This window comes from Hemicordylus capensis, chromosome 4, assembly GCF_027244095.1.
Source record: "Hemicordylus capensis ecotype Gifberg chromosome 4, rHemCap1.1.pri, whole genome shotgun sequence".
In the NCBI taxonomy this organism is placed as follows: Eukaryota; Metazoa; Chordata; class Lepidosauria; order Squamata; family Cordylidae; genus Hemicordylus; species Hemicordylus capensis.
In genome coordinates, this window is record NC_069660.1 from 315,715,790 (window position 1) to 315,729,709 (window position 13,920).

At 45.9% G+C, this 13,920-nt stretch overlaps 1 protein-coding gene across 6 annotated transcripts in view; it reads right to left on the reverse strand.

Annotated features, from left to right (window-relative positions):
• The window catches only part of TSNARE1 (t-SNARE domain containing 1), a 610,667-nt gene that overhangs the window by 199,072 nt on the left and 397,675 nt on the right, over positions 1-13,920 (reverse strand). For all 6 annotated transcript variants that reach the window (XM_053249800.1, XM_053249796.1, XM_053249799.1 and 3 more), the window contains exon 9: positions 5,365-5,437. In XM_053249800.1, the coding sequence (XP_053105775.1) occupies positions 5,365-5,437 (73 nt within the window). The remainder of the gene's footprint in view (positions 1-5,364; positions 5,438-13,920) is intronic.

A 13,920-nucleotide genomic window follows, 5' to 3' on the forward strand; every position in this document is an offset into this window, starting at 1 on the left:
TTACTTGACTGGTTCCCTTCTGGCAGTGTCAGCAGAAATGACAGTCAGTGATATGGAGGATAATAAGACGTTTAAGGACATGGTGAAGTCCAGGCTAGGCCTTACCCCAGAAATGGCCAGGCGTAACTTCAGGGGTCTGGGGAAGAAATTTGAAGTATTGTACCAGACATATGCCCACAAGTTAAAGAGGGTGCTGAACCCATGGTTGGAATGGACAGGGGTGAAGACAGTTGAGGAACTCAGGGAGCTGTTTCAGCTTCAGTAGTTCCTTACCCACTTTCCAGATCATCTCTACGAACAGGTCTTTGTTCGGGGGCCAAAAACCATAGAGGAAGCTGGAGAGTGGGCACAGAGGCTGGCTGACTCTAAATCCAGAGGGGCAGCAGAGTCCCACCAGAGTGACTGGCACAAGTTTATCCCAAGGCGGGAGGGGCCCTGGAGTCCTACCAAGATGAGCCCAGGGGACCCAAGTCAACCCCTACTTGCTACACCACAAGGGGGCAGATGAACTGAGCAGGCCAGCCCCAAATGCTTTAAGTGTGGGGAAGCAGGACACTTCAAGAGGGACTAAAGCCCTACGGAACCTAGTTAACACTAGGGGCCCAAAGGTGGTGGCAACCTTTAAGGGGCCACCTTCTTGTTTTGCTGTGGAGGCCATTCCACCCAAGAGGTAAGAAAGCATGTGGATCGATGGGCATCTAGTGGATCGATGGGCACCTCGATGGGCATGCTACAATATCGCACTCCTCACTTGTCAAGGCCCAGCAGCTAGCCCGGGCCTCACTTGTTCAGGCTACCCTTGCCAGGGGCCAGGCAGAAATGCCTCTGGTGAAGCTACTTGTCCGGTCGGCTGGCTGGGAAGCAGACTGGGAGTTTGCAGTGATGGAGGGGCGTCGCTATGTCATGCTGATTGGGGAAGATCATCTGTGGGAGACTGCCCATCCAGGAAAGAAGGGTTCAGTGAAGGTGGAGTGGGAGAGGCTGACTAGGAATGTCCACCGAACCAGGTGGCCTGGTTCAGTTTGAGTCCAGACCGGACTCAAACCAGTCCGGCCCAGTTCGGTCCAGCACCCCCTCACTCCCCCCCAGTTCGGTCTGGCTGGGGTTCACGAACATTTTTATTATTTTTAAAAAAATTGTTACTTACCCCCTTGGTGGTAGTTGGAGGCGGCAGCGGGGTGGGGGGTTCTGCGGAAGTTCCCTTCCCCCCGCCAGCCTCTCTTGCAGCCCAAACTGGCCCGTTCGGCCGGCTCTTCACGCAGTGGCCATTTTGGAGGCTGCCATGCCTGCAATTGGCCTCTGCGTGACCCAGGCAGCACCGTCAGGGCGGGGGTGGGTGGGAGGCCAAGACCCAGCCAGAGCGCTGAGAAGCCCAGTGAGGGAGAAGCCCAGCTACACCCAGGAACAGAGGCTGATGTCCCCAACCCAGCACACCTGCTGCAGGCAAGTGACCCAGAGGGGGGCGCTGCGGAGGAGGAGGTGGAGCTGGTCCGAGTAGCAAGGCTATTGTTCCTTATACCCCATATTTCCACAACATTTCCTTTGACCAATATTTCTGGAGTATCCAGACCCCCTCCCCCCTTTTCTGCACATAATTCACAGGATCAGCTTCCATAAAACGCCAGTAAAAAGCCATCCATTTGCTGTAGTGGAAGTTGTTTAAGGAATCTTGCTGGGATTAACATAATCCTGCCAGCAGTAAATAGAATTTTGCTCTTCCTTCTTTCCGACTCTCTGTCTCCCTCCCTCACTTGTTTGTAGCTTCCCCGTCAAATGAAGCCAAAGTGGGTCCTTTCAGTCATGAACTAAGGAGATCACTTGCTTCAGTGACTGATCTGGATCAAAGTGGGACTTGCTAGAAAGGAATTTGTCGCCAAATGTTGCCAGCAGTAAGATGTGTTATGTATAAAAGCACACACGAGGAGTAGGGGAAGAAGAGAATAATAATGTGGTTGAAAGACAGAAAACATCTTATTTTTCCACAGCCTTTTCCCCCAAGGCAAGTCAATATTGGGACCACTTGCACTGCATGGGTAGCTCCTCAGAAGAGAATCTAGCCATAAGGGATGAAGTGACAAGGGTCACAGAAATGACTGATGTGTGCTGTCATGCAGCTCAAGGCATTCACATCTGATATGCCTCCTGAAGCCCAGGCACATCTGAGAAGCTTAATTCCAGGCAAAAAGGGCTGCCAAGAAAGAACACAACCGAATTGGTTCTGATGTCGTCTTGATCTTGCTCTGCGTCCATCAAGGAGACCTTGTTTCAGCTTTGAACAACTATGGTGGTCAAGAGCTAGATATCTTCAGGCAGGTCTCTGACAGGTAAATTTTTCTCAGAGGAAAAGGCATTTATGGAGCCTTCATCCTGGGACATTTTGAAGGGACCAAAGATAATCTATCCCACACTCCTGGTGAATGGAAAATCCTCCAGATAGGAATAAATATGTTAAATTCAGGACTCTACAGAAGGGTACCTATAAAGCAATAACTCGAAGCAAACCAATAATCACTTTGGGTGGGGGATATCACTAGAGATGTGATGTGCAAATCCTCCCTTATTACAGGTATTTAGGCATTGCCAAAAGGTGATGATACATATTTGGTGCACTTATCTTAAAAAGGGGATATGCAATTTCTACAAAGACTGTTACTCCCCCCCCATATGTTAGCTCAGACACTAGCATTAGCTCCCCATTAATTTAAATATGTGCACATTATTTCCTTTCAAAAATAAAGTGCTGAACTTTATTCAATCTTTGCACCTCAAAATGAACTCAAAAAGAGATGAAAATATTTAATGGGTGGCAGGTTCCAGAATTTTTTTCTCCTTGAATCCAGGGACATTGGTGCACAGTAAGTAGACTGGAAAGAAAGGTATGAGTACTGAAGATTAATTTGCTCTCACTGATGTTGTCACATCACTGGCTAAACAAGGTTACAACATTGTGCCATTCACTGTGTGATCCCTGATTGGCTGGGATGTTGTTGTTGTTTTTTAAATGGTACTGAGGGAAGTATGTTTTTTTCATGAATCCTTTCACACCCTTTGAAACAGTAATTTCCACATAACTGAATATCATGAAAATTCGGCATAGTACTAGCGGCATATGGTTTCACCGCTCTTTCAACCAACCCTTGCTGCTGAAAATTCTTGTTCGGGCATTTTGGCTTAGCTCTAGCCCTGGCCAATCAGCTAGTGGTCACCAAAAGTTCCTTTTCAAAGAATTGACTGGCTTGCTATTGTGCGGGGTGCTGACATTACTCCTCAGATCAGACTGAATTGTTCAGCATCCTGCACAACAAGGGATCTCCTTTTCCTCCCTTTTTTCAGAAGAGAAAACATGCTCTGCCTATATGATTCGTGGAACCATCCAGCTGTCTACTATTAGAAATGCTAGGCTATGCTCTGATCCAATAAGACCGTTCCTATGTTCCTTTTGTCAGTTACCTGCCTACCTCCTCGGGGACTTTTGCCATTCCTCAGATATGGGTACTTGGTCCCTCCATAGTACTGGGGAGCTTCCAGGACTCTTGGCTGTCCTGCACAAAATGCTTTTATATCCTGATTCCTGAAACACATTTCATTACTGCATGACAAACATTTATCTAAAGGCCTCTGTTGGGTTAGAAAATCATCTCCGTTAATCTGAAGATACTCCTTGGTTTGTTTTCCTCTCATGCATGCTGAGACACAAGGAGGAGAGGAGGAGACTGGGGATTTCCTTCCCTGAGCTGTCATTTTGCATTAACCTCCCTCTGCATTTGCATAACGAATTCACAGAGGCTGCACCTCACAACTGGAAGAAAGGATCGTCTAGAAAACAAGGATGTTGTTTGTACAAGTTCCAGAAGTTTGGGAAATTATTTAGCATTGTACTAAGGGGATATCAAACAATAGTAAACAGTAGTCAACAATTCATGGTCCGTGAGCCAAATCCAACTGTAGATGAGCACCAACTCTTTCACAACGGTACCCCTTTGAACATCCTGTCTGCCCCTCTGAACGTTCCTCCATTCCTTCTTCCTCCACCATGGTAGCCTTTTTCAAATGGCAGAGCAATGGAGGCAAGTATAGATGCCTGGCTGAAACAGGAGCTTCCACATAAAAGCCTCTGGTTGCCATTAGCAGCTGTTGGTTCTGGCAGCTGCTACAGTCAGTCAGAAAGCTCTTTTTCAGCCCTCATAGGCATATAGGCAGCTGCATTCTACTGAAGTCATGCACATGGCCTCACAGCCATGGCTGGGAGCTCTGCAGCAAAGGCAGGAACGTGCCTGCCTTCCCTGGCAGATGAGCAGCAGCCATTTGTACCTTCGCCTCGCTGTGCACCCACGTGAGCGGTGATGTGGGGAAAGCTGAAGCTGGGAGCAGGAGGACTTCCCGCTCCCATATCCCAGGGTCTGCTGCACCACAAGCATGGGGATTGCTTACATTAGAACAGCCACCATGCTTGGCACAGCCTCTCCTCCATCTTGACTCTCTGCTGGAAATGGCGGCAGCAGGCCAGGGGGAAGCCTTTTAACCCGGAGGCAATCGTTCTGAGGATCACCTGCCAAGGTTAAATGAACCTCAGGTTCATTTAACTTTGACTTAAGTCTTGGGTTAAAAGTAGAGTTGGGCAGGAGGGCAGCGCCTAGATTGGGATTGAGCCCAGCACTGCACACGAGCAGCCCAACCTAAGAACATAAGAACAGCCCTGCTGGATCGGGCCCAAGGCCCATCTAGTCCAGCATCCTGTTTCACACAGTGGCCCACCCAACCTAGGCTGGGCTGCCCTAGGCTGGGCTCGGTTGCTCATGTGAATAGGCTCACTGAGTCAGAGCATTGGTCCATCTAGCTCAGCATTGTCTACACAAACTGGCAGTGGCTTCTCCAAGGCTGTAGGCAGGAACCTCTCTCAGCCATATGTTGGGTACGCTGGGGTGGGGCGGACTTGGAATCTTCTCCCTTTTCAGCACTGCCTACTGATCCACTCACCTTCCAGCAACATGGAGATTCTTGTAGGCAAGAATGTGCAACCTCTTTCTGAGGAAATCCACTTGTCTTATAGAAAGCCATTTGATTGCTCTTGACAATTCTGTTTCACCTCAGGAAGAACTCTTGACATTCACTTCCAATTTTGAAATTTTGAAATTTCATTGCCAAAAACCCTTCTCTTTGATATTTGCAGGTATGTATCTATATCTATATCTATATCTATATCTATATCTATATCTATATCTATATCTATCTATATCAGCATTCAGTCATATGAAGTGGGACAGTCCAGACACAGGTTTATTACCTCATCTGTTTGTGAGCCCTCGGCCTAAGTAGTATGACTATCCCATCTTTAAAAATATGTACACAACTGTTGATACTTACCTATTGCATCTCCCTGCTCATACACCATTGAGGCCAGGTCTTTAATTATCTGGTTGACATCCAACATGTCACTCTGAAAAGATGAAAGGATAAACATTGTGAATGTCTGCTCTAAGCTTGAAATGCATAAGGCCTGTGAAATGTAATAAAGGTATGCTGTAAAAACCCCTGAGGCATTTTGTTGGTTTCATCAAAAACTCTTTTCATTGTGCTTGACATATCTCAGAGATTTTACTTGCATAGGCAGAACACCAAATTTATCTTAAGGTCCACTTTAGGTAAAAAAAGGTGATCGTTGGCTGCCTATGGCTGACCAGGACCATCGTGGGAAGATTTGCTGGTCTTGTTGAAAATTGTTTGGCCTCCTTCAGATTTGGAGGTAGTCCTCCCCTCAAATCATTTCACTTTGGTTATGAAAACTATTTGCTTCCCTCAAAATTTATCAGAAGAACCTCACATTTTTCTTTCGGCTTTAGTTTAGTAGAAATTTCAGTACAAGCTCCTTACTTGACATTTCTGAGAAAATGACTTGTCCTAGCAGGAACTTCAACATTTACCTCAGATTTCATTTTAGGTGACATTTGGTGGCACTGTGATATAATACATTCAGTTCATAGCACAAAACACAGATAATTGGTTAGGATAATTTCAGCATTTTTTAAAAAAGGAAAATGCAAAAGAACCATTTCTGTTCATAGTGTCCAAAATAATAGTCCAGCTGCTGCAATATGAAGAAGAAAAGAGAGAAAGAGACAGTTCTCTATAGCTAGTTCCACAGAGTGTTTATTAATTGGATCCCACAGTTAAGGATTGCAGATGACAGAATGATATCAGAGCATAGAAAGTAAGCATTTCCTCTCCCTCTAAAATGTAGCTGATGTATACACCAACCTGATACTCTAGAAGGGTCTGAGACATGGTTATGTGTCATCCAATCAACCTATTTCATTACTGGCCAGGAAGAAAGTCAGGCCCATGAGAAATGTGATCAAAAAACTAGTTTGAAAACTAGTTTCACTGGTGACAAGTCTGTTATGGGGCACAATTCAAAATGTTGGTGCTTACAGAGAAAATCTGATGTTATTTGCTGACTGACATCCTAACGGATTGCCTAGTAGCAGCACTTCTATGCTGCTATGCATAGTAGCAGCATAGGGCCCTGCTTTTGCTGGTCTCTCCCACCCCAGAAGTACTCCCTGTAACCCAGAAGTGGTTCTCTGAGGGTTGTGTGACTCTGCTCCAAGCTCCCACACCCCCGAGGAGGTTGGCGAAAATCATCCTCCCATCCAAATGTGTGCGCTACCTTGGACTGGAAGGCAGAAACAGCGCCACACATGAGGTTTCAGCACTTCATTCAAAGCATTGGTTCTTCATCAGGATGCTGGCCAATGACGTTTGTTTAAAAAAATCAGTTGATGTCCTTAAGACAATCCTAGTTTTGCATCCTGGTGTGAATTCTGCACAAAAGTTGCTCCTCCTGCATAGCTTTAGAGCCTTGGTCTCATTGCACAACATTGGGAGCTATTTTGGGGTGGCACAGAGGGTTTCCTGGGAAAGGGGAAAGCATCAAAAATTGCTGTTTCCCCACTGTAGTTAGTTGAGGGGTTCTGTTTAGGTGCTCTCTCTTCTGTTCTTCTGTTAGGGTGCTTGGCATGGGGCATCCTTGCTCTGTATGTCAGCCTAAATCCTGTCCCAAAGCCAGAGTTAATGAATCTGGTATTCAACACTGTTTTGTTGACAGTTTCCTGAGAAAGGGAGAAGAAACAGACCACACTGGATTAGGTGGACCTTTCATTCTTTCAGATTTGTTACTCATAGTTTTCCCCTGGAAGAAGCTACTTTGCCAGCCAAGTTATCAAACACTTGCTTGAGCATGATTCATATTAAATTGCACAGTACCCAGTACATTTGTAACTGTGGACCTTTTGGGATTAGAACCTGTGGCATTTGAGCATTCTCAACCTGCTGCGTGGACAGCTACGCTGTCTCCTCTGATGGATTCATAAGAGATGACAAGTGGATCTATGTTCTTTTGGGGGAGAGTTCATTATACGACTGTGAATACCACAGTATTTAATTATGTAATGCAGTAAGAATCTCATTAATTTGTAATAAAGCTGGGGAGAGCCATTGTGAATTACTGAATACACCAAAAAAGAATGAGACAGTGAACAAATCCAAGAAACAAAAACCGAAGAAAAGGACTAGGAAGAAAACGCAACAAAGGCGATGTTTAATCTATCACGAATGTATTCAGCTTTTCGTGTCATCAACTGGAACACAACTTTAATTATTTATGCCAATATCCATAACTGTTCTGTTCCATAGTACATTATGGGGGGAGACACACATTTTAGGGATACAAGAACTTGTTCCAGTAAAGGGGTGGCAAATCACAGGGAACAATCCAGCAAACAGAGTAAGCTTCCCTCAACTGCATAGAAAACAGGCTTCAAAGTTGCAAGATCTGCTGGCTGACATCCTTACTAATGAAGCTCTGGGGCAATAGGAGAAGCACTGGTGTAGCACCAGGGCTTTTGAAACATTCCAGACTAATGTTGCACCAGTACTTGTGTGGGGCATGGGATGGGAAGGATTTCAACAACCTCAATTTCCCGTTTCTGTCAACCAGAAATATGTCTCTAAGGGCTGTGTGACATATTTCTGGGTGACACAGAAAAGTTCCTGGGGAAGACGTTGTCCTCATTGCTGAACTAACACTGGAGCTGAGTTGGTTGAACTTTTCAGAAGCACTGTTGCTTCTCCCATAGTCCCGGTGCATTGCTAGTCAGGATGTCCACCATTTTCCTTTTAGTAAAACTGCAAAGTCCATAAACCAGAGCCAGGAGCAAAACAGCAGCTTGAGGAATAGAGAGATGGGGGGTGGGGGAGGGTGTCTCTGGTTTGAGCAAACGCTTAATCCAGGAATTTATTTTCAGTTCCAGATCTGAGCTCATGGTCTTCCACAAAAAAAACCCTGACATATTGGTTTTCCTCCAAACCTTCTTTTATTCGGCAGTCTAATGTAGGGAAAAGCTTTGCTTACAGCAATTGTAAAACAACTGTGAGTTATGAACTCAAATCTCTACTGAGAGTTAGGAACTCAAATATCTACTGCAAGTCATAAAGGCACACACACACACACACACACACACACACACACACACACACCAATTGACCTTCTGATCATCCCTTGTTATATTGAAACAGTTCAGTAGCCGATCTAGCTTAATAACGTCTACTTTCAGTTATACTGACTCTCCAAGGTATCAGGCAGAGATTCATCCCCAACATACTCCCAGCTTTCTTTTAAAGTTGCAATTCCAGGGATGAAGGAAGGATAGAATTCTCGACTGGACCACTTCAGATGGGGAATGAGATTTTTTTTTTTAATGTTTCCCCACATAAACACTTTCTGCATGTAGAAAACTAGCAAAGCACAGATAAAATTTTAAGATAGCCCTCCTACCAACACCTTACCCTAGAATAGGAGGCCAGGTGAGTGGGGTAGTAGGCAGGCAGGAAAGAAGGCTGATCTAACTCACCTTCCTCCCAGATGAGCGCTTGACCTTGCTGGGAGTGTGGACCATGCACCCAGATTATTCAAGCTCTGTGGCACAGTGCAGAGCTCCAGAGGCCAGGACACTGTGTCCTGGACTCTGGACACATTGCCAGGCCAGGACACAGGCCAGGAAAAAGCCTCTGGATATCCCACAATGCACTTCATGACATGAACAATGAGTTGGGGGATTCCCCCAGGAGACAGGTGCTCTAGGTTCCTGTCTCTGTGTCTGCTGGGGCTGAACATAGTACCAGTGGTTTAAAAACTGGGCTGGGTGGTGCTGCCCTACCAGGATTGGGCCCAATTCTGGTAGTTCTCATGCACAGCCTAACTCAGGCTGGGCTTCCCTAGCCAGGGTTAGGGTGAGCATGAGAACAGCCTCTATGTTTACAAATATATTATATGTTATATACAGAGGCAAAAGTCAGCACCAAAGAACATCTCCAAACTGGTTCGACTCGGAGCCGGTTCAGTTCGACAGTTCAGAGTTGAGCTGACCCACCCCCGGTTCAGCTCAACCCTGGACCGAACCTCCCCGGCCATTCGGGGAGGTTCACGGATCAAATAGTTTTTTTAAAAATCCCAACTTATCCCCTCTGGGGGACTTCTCTGAGGTGGGAGGGGGTAGCCCCAGGGGGTTCCCCCTCGCCCCGCCAGCCTTCGTTCTGACAGCCATCGCCTGGTTCAGGTGGTCTTCAGGCCTTTCCAGGCCTCCCCTCCCCAGCACTGTGGCCATTTTGGAGGCCACCACACACATGCAAATAACCCCTGCATGGCCTGGGTCATGACCCGGCTGCACAGGGGCCATGTGTGCATGTGCCGTAGCCTCCAAAATGGCTGCCATGCCAGGGGAAAGGCCTGGAAAAGGCCAACAACCACCAAAACCAGGCAATGGCTTTAAGAACGGAGGCTGGGGAGGAGAGGAAACCTCTATGGACCCCCCCCCCCCGCAGCCTCAGAGAAGTCCCTTGGAGGGGGTAAGTTGAGGAAAAAAATATTTTTCTTAACTATTTGGTCCACAAACTAACCGAACTGGGGTGGGGTGGGTTTGAGGGGGTGCCAGTCCAAACTTGCCTGGTCTGGTTTGGGTCCGGTTCAAACTCAAACCGAACCAGGCCAGGCAGTACTGTGCACACCCCTAGTGTTGTATGCACCTTTGTGATTACAATCAGCCATAGTCAAGTAAAGTAAAATGTGCCATCAAATTGATTTTGACTCCTGGCACCCACAGAGCCCTGTGGTTGTCTTTGGTAGAATACAGGAGGGGTTTACCATTGCCTCCTCCCGCGCAGTATGAGATGATGCCTTTCAGTATCTTCCTATATCGCTGCTGCACGATATAGTCTGGGAAATATACCAGTAGGGATTCGAACTGGCAACCTTCTGCTTGTTAGTCAAGCTTACCTTAATCATGGTGTTTTGTAAATTTGAAACATTTCCAGTTCTGCGCAGGTCTGGCTCCTTACCTATTGGCTGTGTTCTCATAATAACAGCAATACTGGCTAAAGAGTTAAGCAGGACTGCTGAGCCCCTTGTGGTTGGTCGTGAGAATGCCAATTTTCTGGGTAATCTTAGTCAATCATCTGTGGTTAAACCACATTTAACCAAGATAAATAACCAGGATCAGATCACAGTTAGTTATGATTTTTTTTTTAAACTCCAGGGTACAATAAACAAACTCCAAGCACAAATTTATTTACTTTGTTAGTTCAAATTCTATCCCATCCCTTTATTTCCAAAGATCTGGAGGAGGGCAGCCCATCGTGAAAGCACAATAATCTAATCAAATTAGAATAATTCCATGCCTGTTTAATCCTGACCACTGAGTGTCAGCTCAAAGTGAGAAGTAAGTCTCACGGTTCTTCTGGAATGTTTACAGGCTCAGGAGACACTGAGATACCTCTTCAGTGCAAATCCCAGTAAAAACATAGGTACACTTTTTATTAAATATGTACGGCACCTACCTAATATTTGCCTTTGGACATGAGGATGTAAGAGCTGTACATTAAGAAGAATTATTAAGTGGCAACGTGCTTCATGGTCTGTAGCAGTTCAGATTGCATATGGGAAGCAGACTTCTGAATGCACCCCCCAATAACAGCCACCCATATAGAACATGAAGCATGTTAGAAAGAAGGGTTCTAGCATAACCCTCTCCTAATATGGACATGTGGGGATGGGATGTTGGTCTGCAGCCTCAGACATGGCAGTGAAGATTGGCAGAAGAAGCCAAGAACATATCTACAAGTGAAGCATTCAAGCTGCATTTTTTACTTGCATGCACTTGAAACATAGCTACATGAAATAAATCTTATCTTTTCCTCCAACACACACACACACACACACACACACACACACACACACACACACACTCTTAAGGAAGGGGAGATACTGGCAGAATAGATGAACACTAGAAGTGGAGAATGATCTCTGCATAAAGCAAACGGCAGAGGAAGGTATTTCTCCTGAGAACAGGCAATCATGTCATCTTGGCTCTCGAAGAGCAATTGTGCCACTTTGCTTTGCTTCCCACTTCATTAGGCCAGATGGCTGAAGCCTCCGGGACTTTGCATTTCATATTTGAAAACAGAGAGCAAACATGTATGATGCTATTCACAATAGAGGCAACCTTCTAAAGATTCCTGTCTCTTCTCCCCCCTGTGGGCCAATTAAATAAATACTGCCCTCAAGTACTGCTTTCAGCATCATTGGTATGAATGGGACTCACTGAACTCTAAAGATCACCAAGATTCAGACCTCATTAGACTCCATTAACTGGGTATGCTGGTTTAAATGGCACAGTATGGGCAAACCAAAATTCCACAGGCATATATACAGGACAGAAAGCCAAATATATCAGGTTACAGCTAGGGATGCCCGAACTGGTTCAGCTCCTCCTTAGCTAAGCACCGAACTGGTCCGGGCACCAGCATTCAAGCCAGTTCCGCAGGGCCGGGGGCGGTTCCTGGGAGCAGTGCTGCAGCTGCGCCCGGCTGTTTGAACAGTGAGCGCCGTGCGTGGAAAAGTGGTAGGGCAGTGGAGAAGCAGGTTAGGTCCTGCTTCCCTGCTTTTTAAAGGAACCGAACCCCACCCCACTCATGGCTGCCCGAGCTGTTTGTGCGAATCCCTAGTTACAGCTAAATATAGCCTTTTTCCCTTAGGGAAAAAGAAAAAGAAACGCCGGCAATGGAAATGTGGACAGTCAAACATAGGATGCAATGCCAAGGAACGTCTCATCATCACAAAGAGAGAGAGAGAGAGAGAGAGAGAGAGAGAGAGAGAGAGAGAGAGAGAGAGAGAGAGAGAGAGAGAACCTTTGAATTCTGTTGTTTTAAAAAAGAAAGATGGATTCCAGGCCTATGCACAGAATTTATATATGGATGAGCTCTCCCTCTCTTGCCTCATACACAGTAAGATTCCATTGTTCCCCTAAACAGGAACACACATGCACCATTTTCCAAGACAATATGAGACCAGGAATTTTTTTTTCTCCTTCCCACAAGACCTTCCTACCAGCCAACCAACCGCCCTCAGTAAGTAGGGATGGGGGCTTCCTTCTTTCTCACTGTCAGCATGGTACATGGCATGCTGGAAAAGCCTTGCTAAGGGTAAGTCATTAGTCCTTTGAATGTTATTCCTACATTAAATTCAACACCCATACAATCTGTCTGTGCACAGGGTACGCACAGACAGATGTGGACTTGCCTACAGCTATTCACATATCATGTTCATCACACACATAATACCACACTTCCTATCTGTACCCTGTATTTCAGGGAGTCTGTAACCAGTTCACTTGTTAAATGATTGCATGGACACACAAAACCATGTATATGTTTACAGAAACCTGTACACATGCACAATGTATTGTCTGACTAGGACTACTACCTGCTTGCTCCAGTGGCTAATTTCCCCCCACATCTGTTGAAATACATTCGTGTACATGGGTGCGCATGAATACTGTAGATGTCCTGCAGAGTCAGAACTAGTAGTATTTATTGGTTGTCTGCCAAGTGAAGCCTGGAGCAGAAAGAGGCTTTCCCTCCACTTCCGTCCCCTCTGTTTATCTGTCCTGATGAACAGCAGCTATTTGGATTGGGATTTGGAGTCTTTGCAATGGAGCAGCTAGTGTTCCTTGTAACAGGTATTCCCAGATATTGTTGACTACAACTCCCATAATTCCCTACTACAGTGGCCTTTGGCTGGGGGGTATGAGAGTTATAGTCAACAACATCTGGGAACAGTGGTAGCAGCCCTTGCAAATGCTAGCATTCCCAACACATTCCTTCCTGATGTGCTGAGGACCCAGCACATAGGATAAAGGGGGAGGTGGGAAAGCTGCCTCCGTGTACTGTCACTTTACCCATGGTGGGCTGTGCTCCTGGGTGATGGGGTGTGGGCTGAAAGGATCCCCATTGCTGCTGCTCCTGTAACTCGAAGAGTGAGTAAATTGTAAAATTTTGAGGGTAGCTGAGTTGGAGAGCATGTGTGAAGGTGATGCTAAGGAAAGGACATGTGTCTAAGATTAAGCTCAGCAAAGAACTTTTAGGGCTTGTGTAGGTCACCTCTCCATTTGGGAGGGCTTTTTTGAGATCCCAACTTTCATTTCTGGGGAGCTTCGCTGAGATCTCTAGTGAAGGGTGTGGCCAACCTTGGCCAACCAGCCAATGTCTATGCCTTCTGTTCAGGTATATCTTACCTGATACACCTAAACAGGTATCTTGGGTTACTAGAATTGTCAGGTTTCCCGAGCCTTAAAACCCTGAAACTCAGAGGCAGGATGTTCCTGAATGTCTTTCTTGCTAAAATGCACAATGGAGCCAAAGCAGTTCAGATTGGATGAGACATGAAGTGTCTATGGATGCTGTTGCTTTCTGTACACTTGCATACAAACATGCATTTAAATGTGTAATCGGCAATGTATTATCACAACAGCTACTTGGATAGGATATTAATGAAAAGAATGGGAAAAACATGTTCCGTGATGGGGGAAA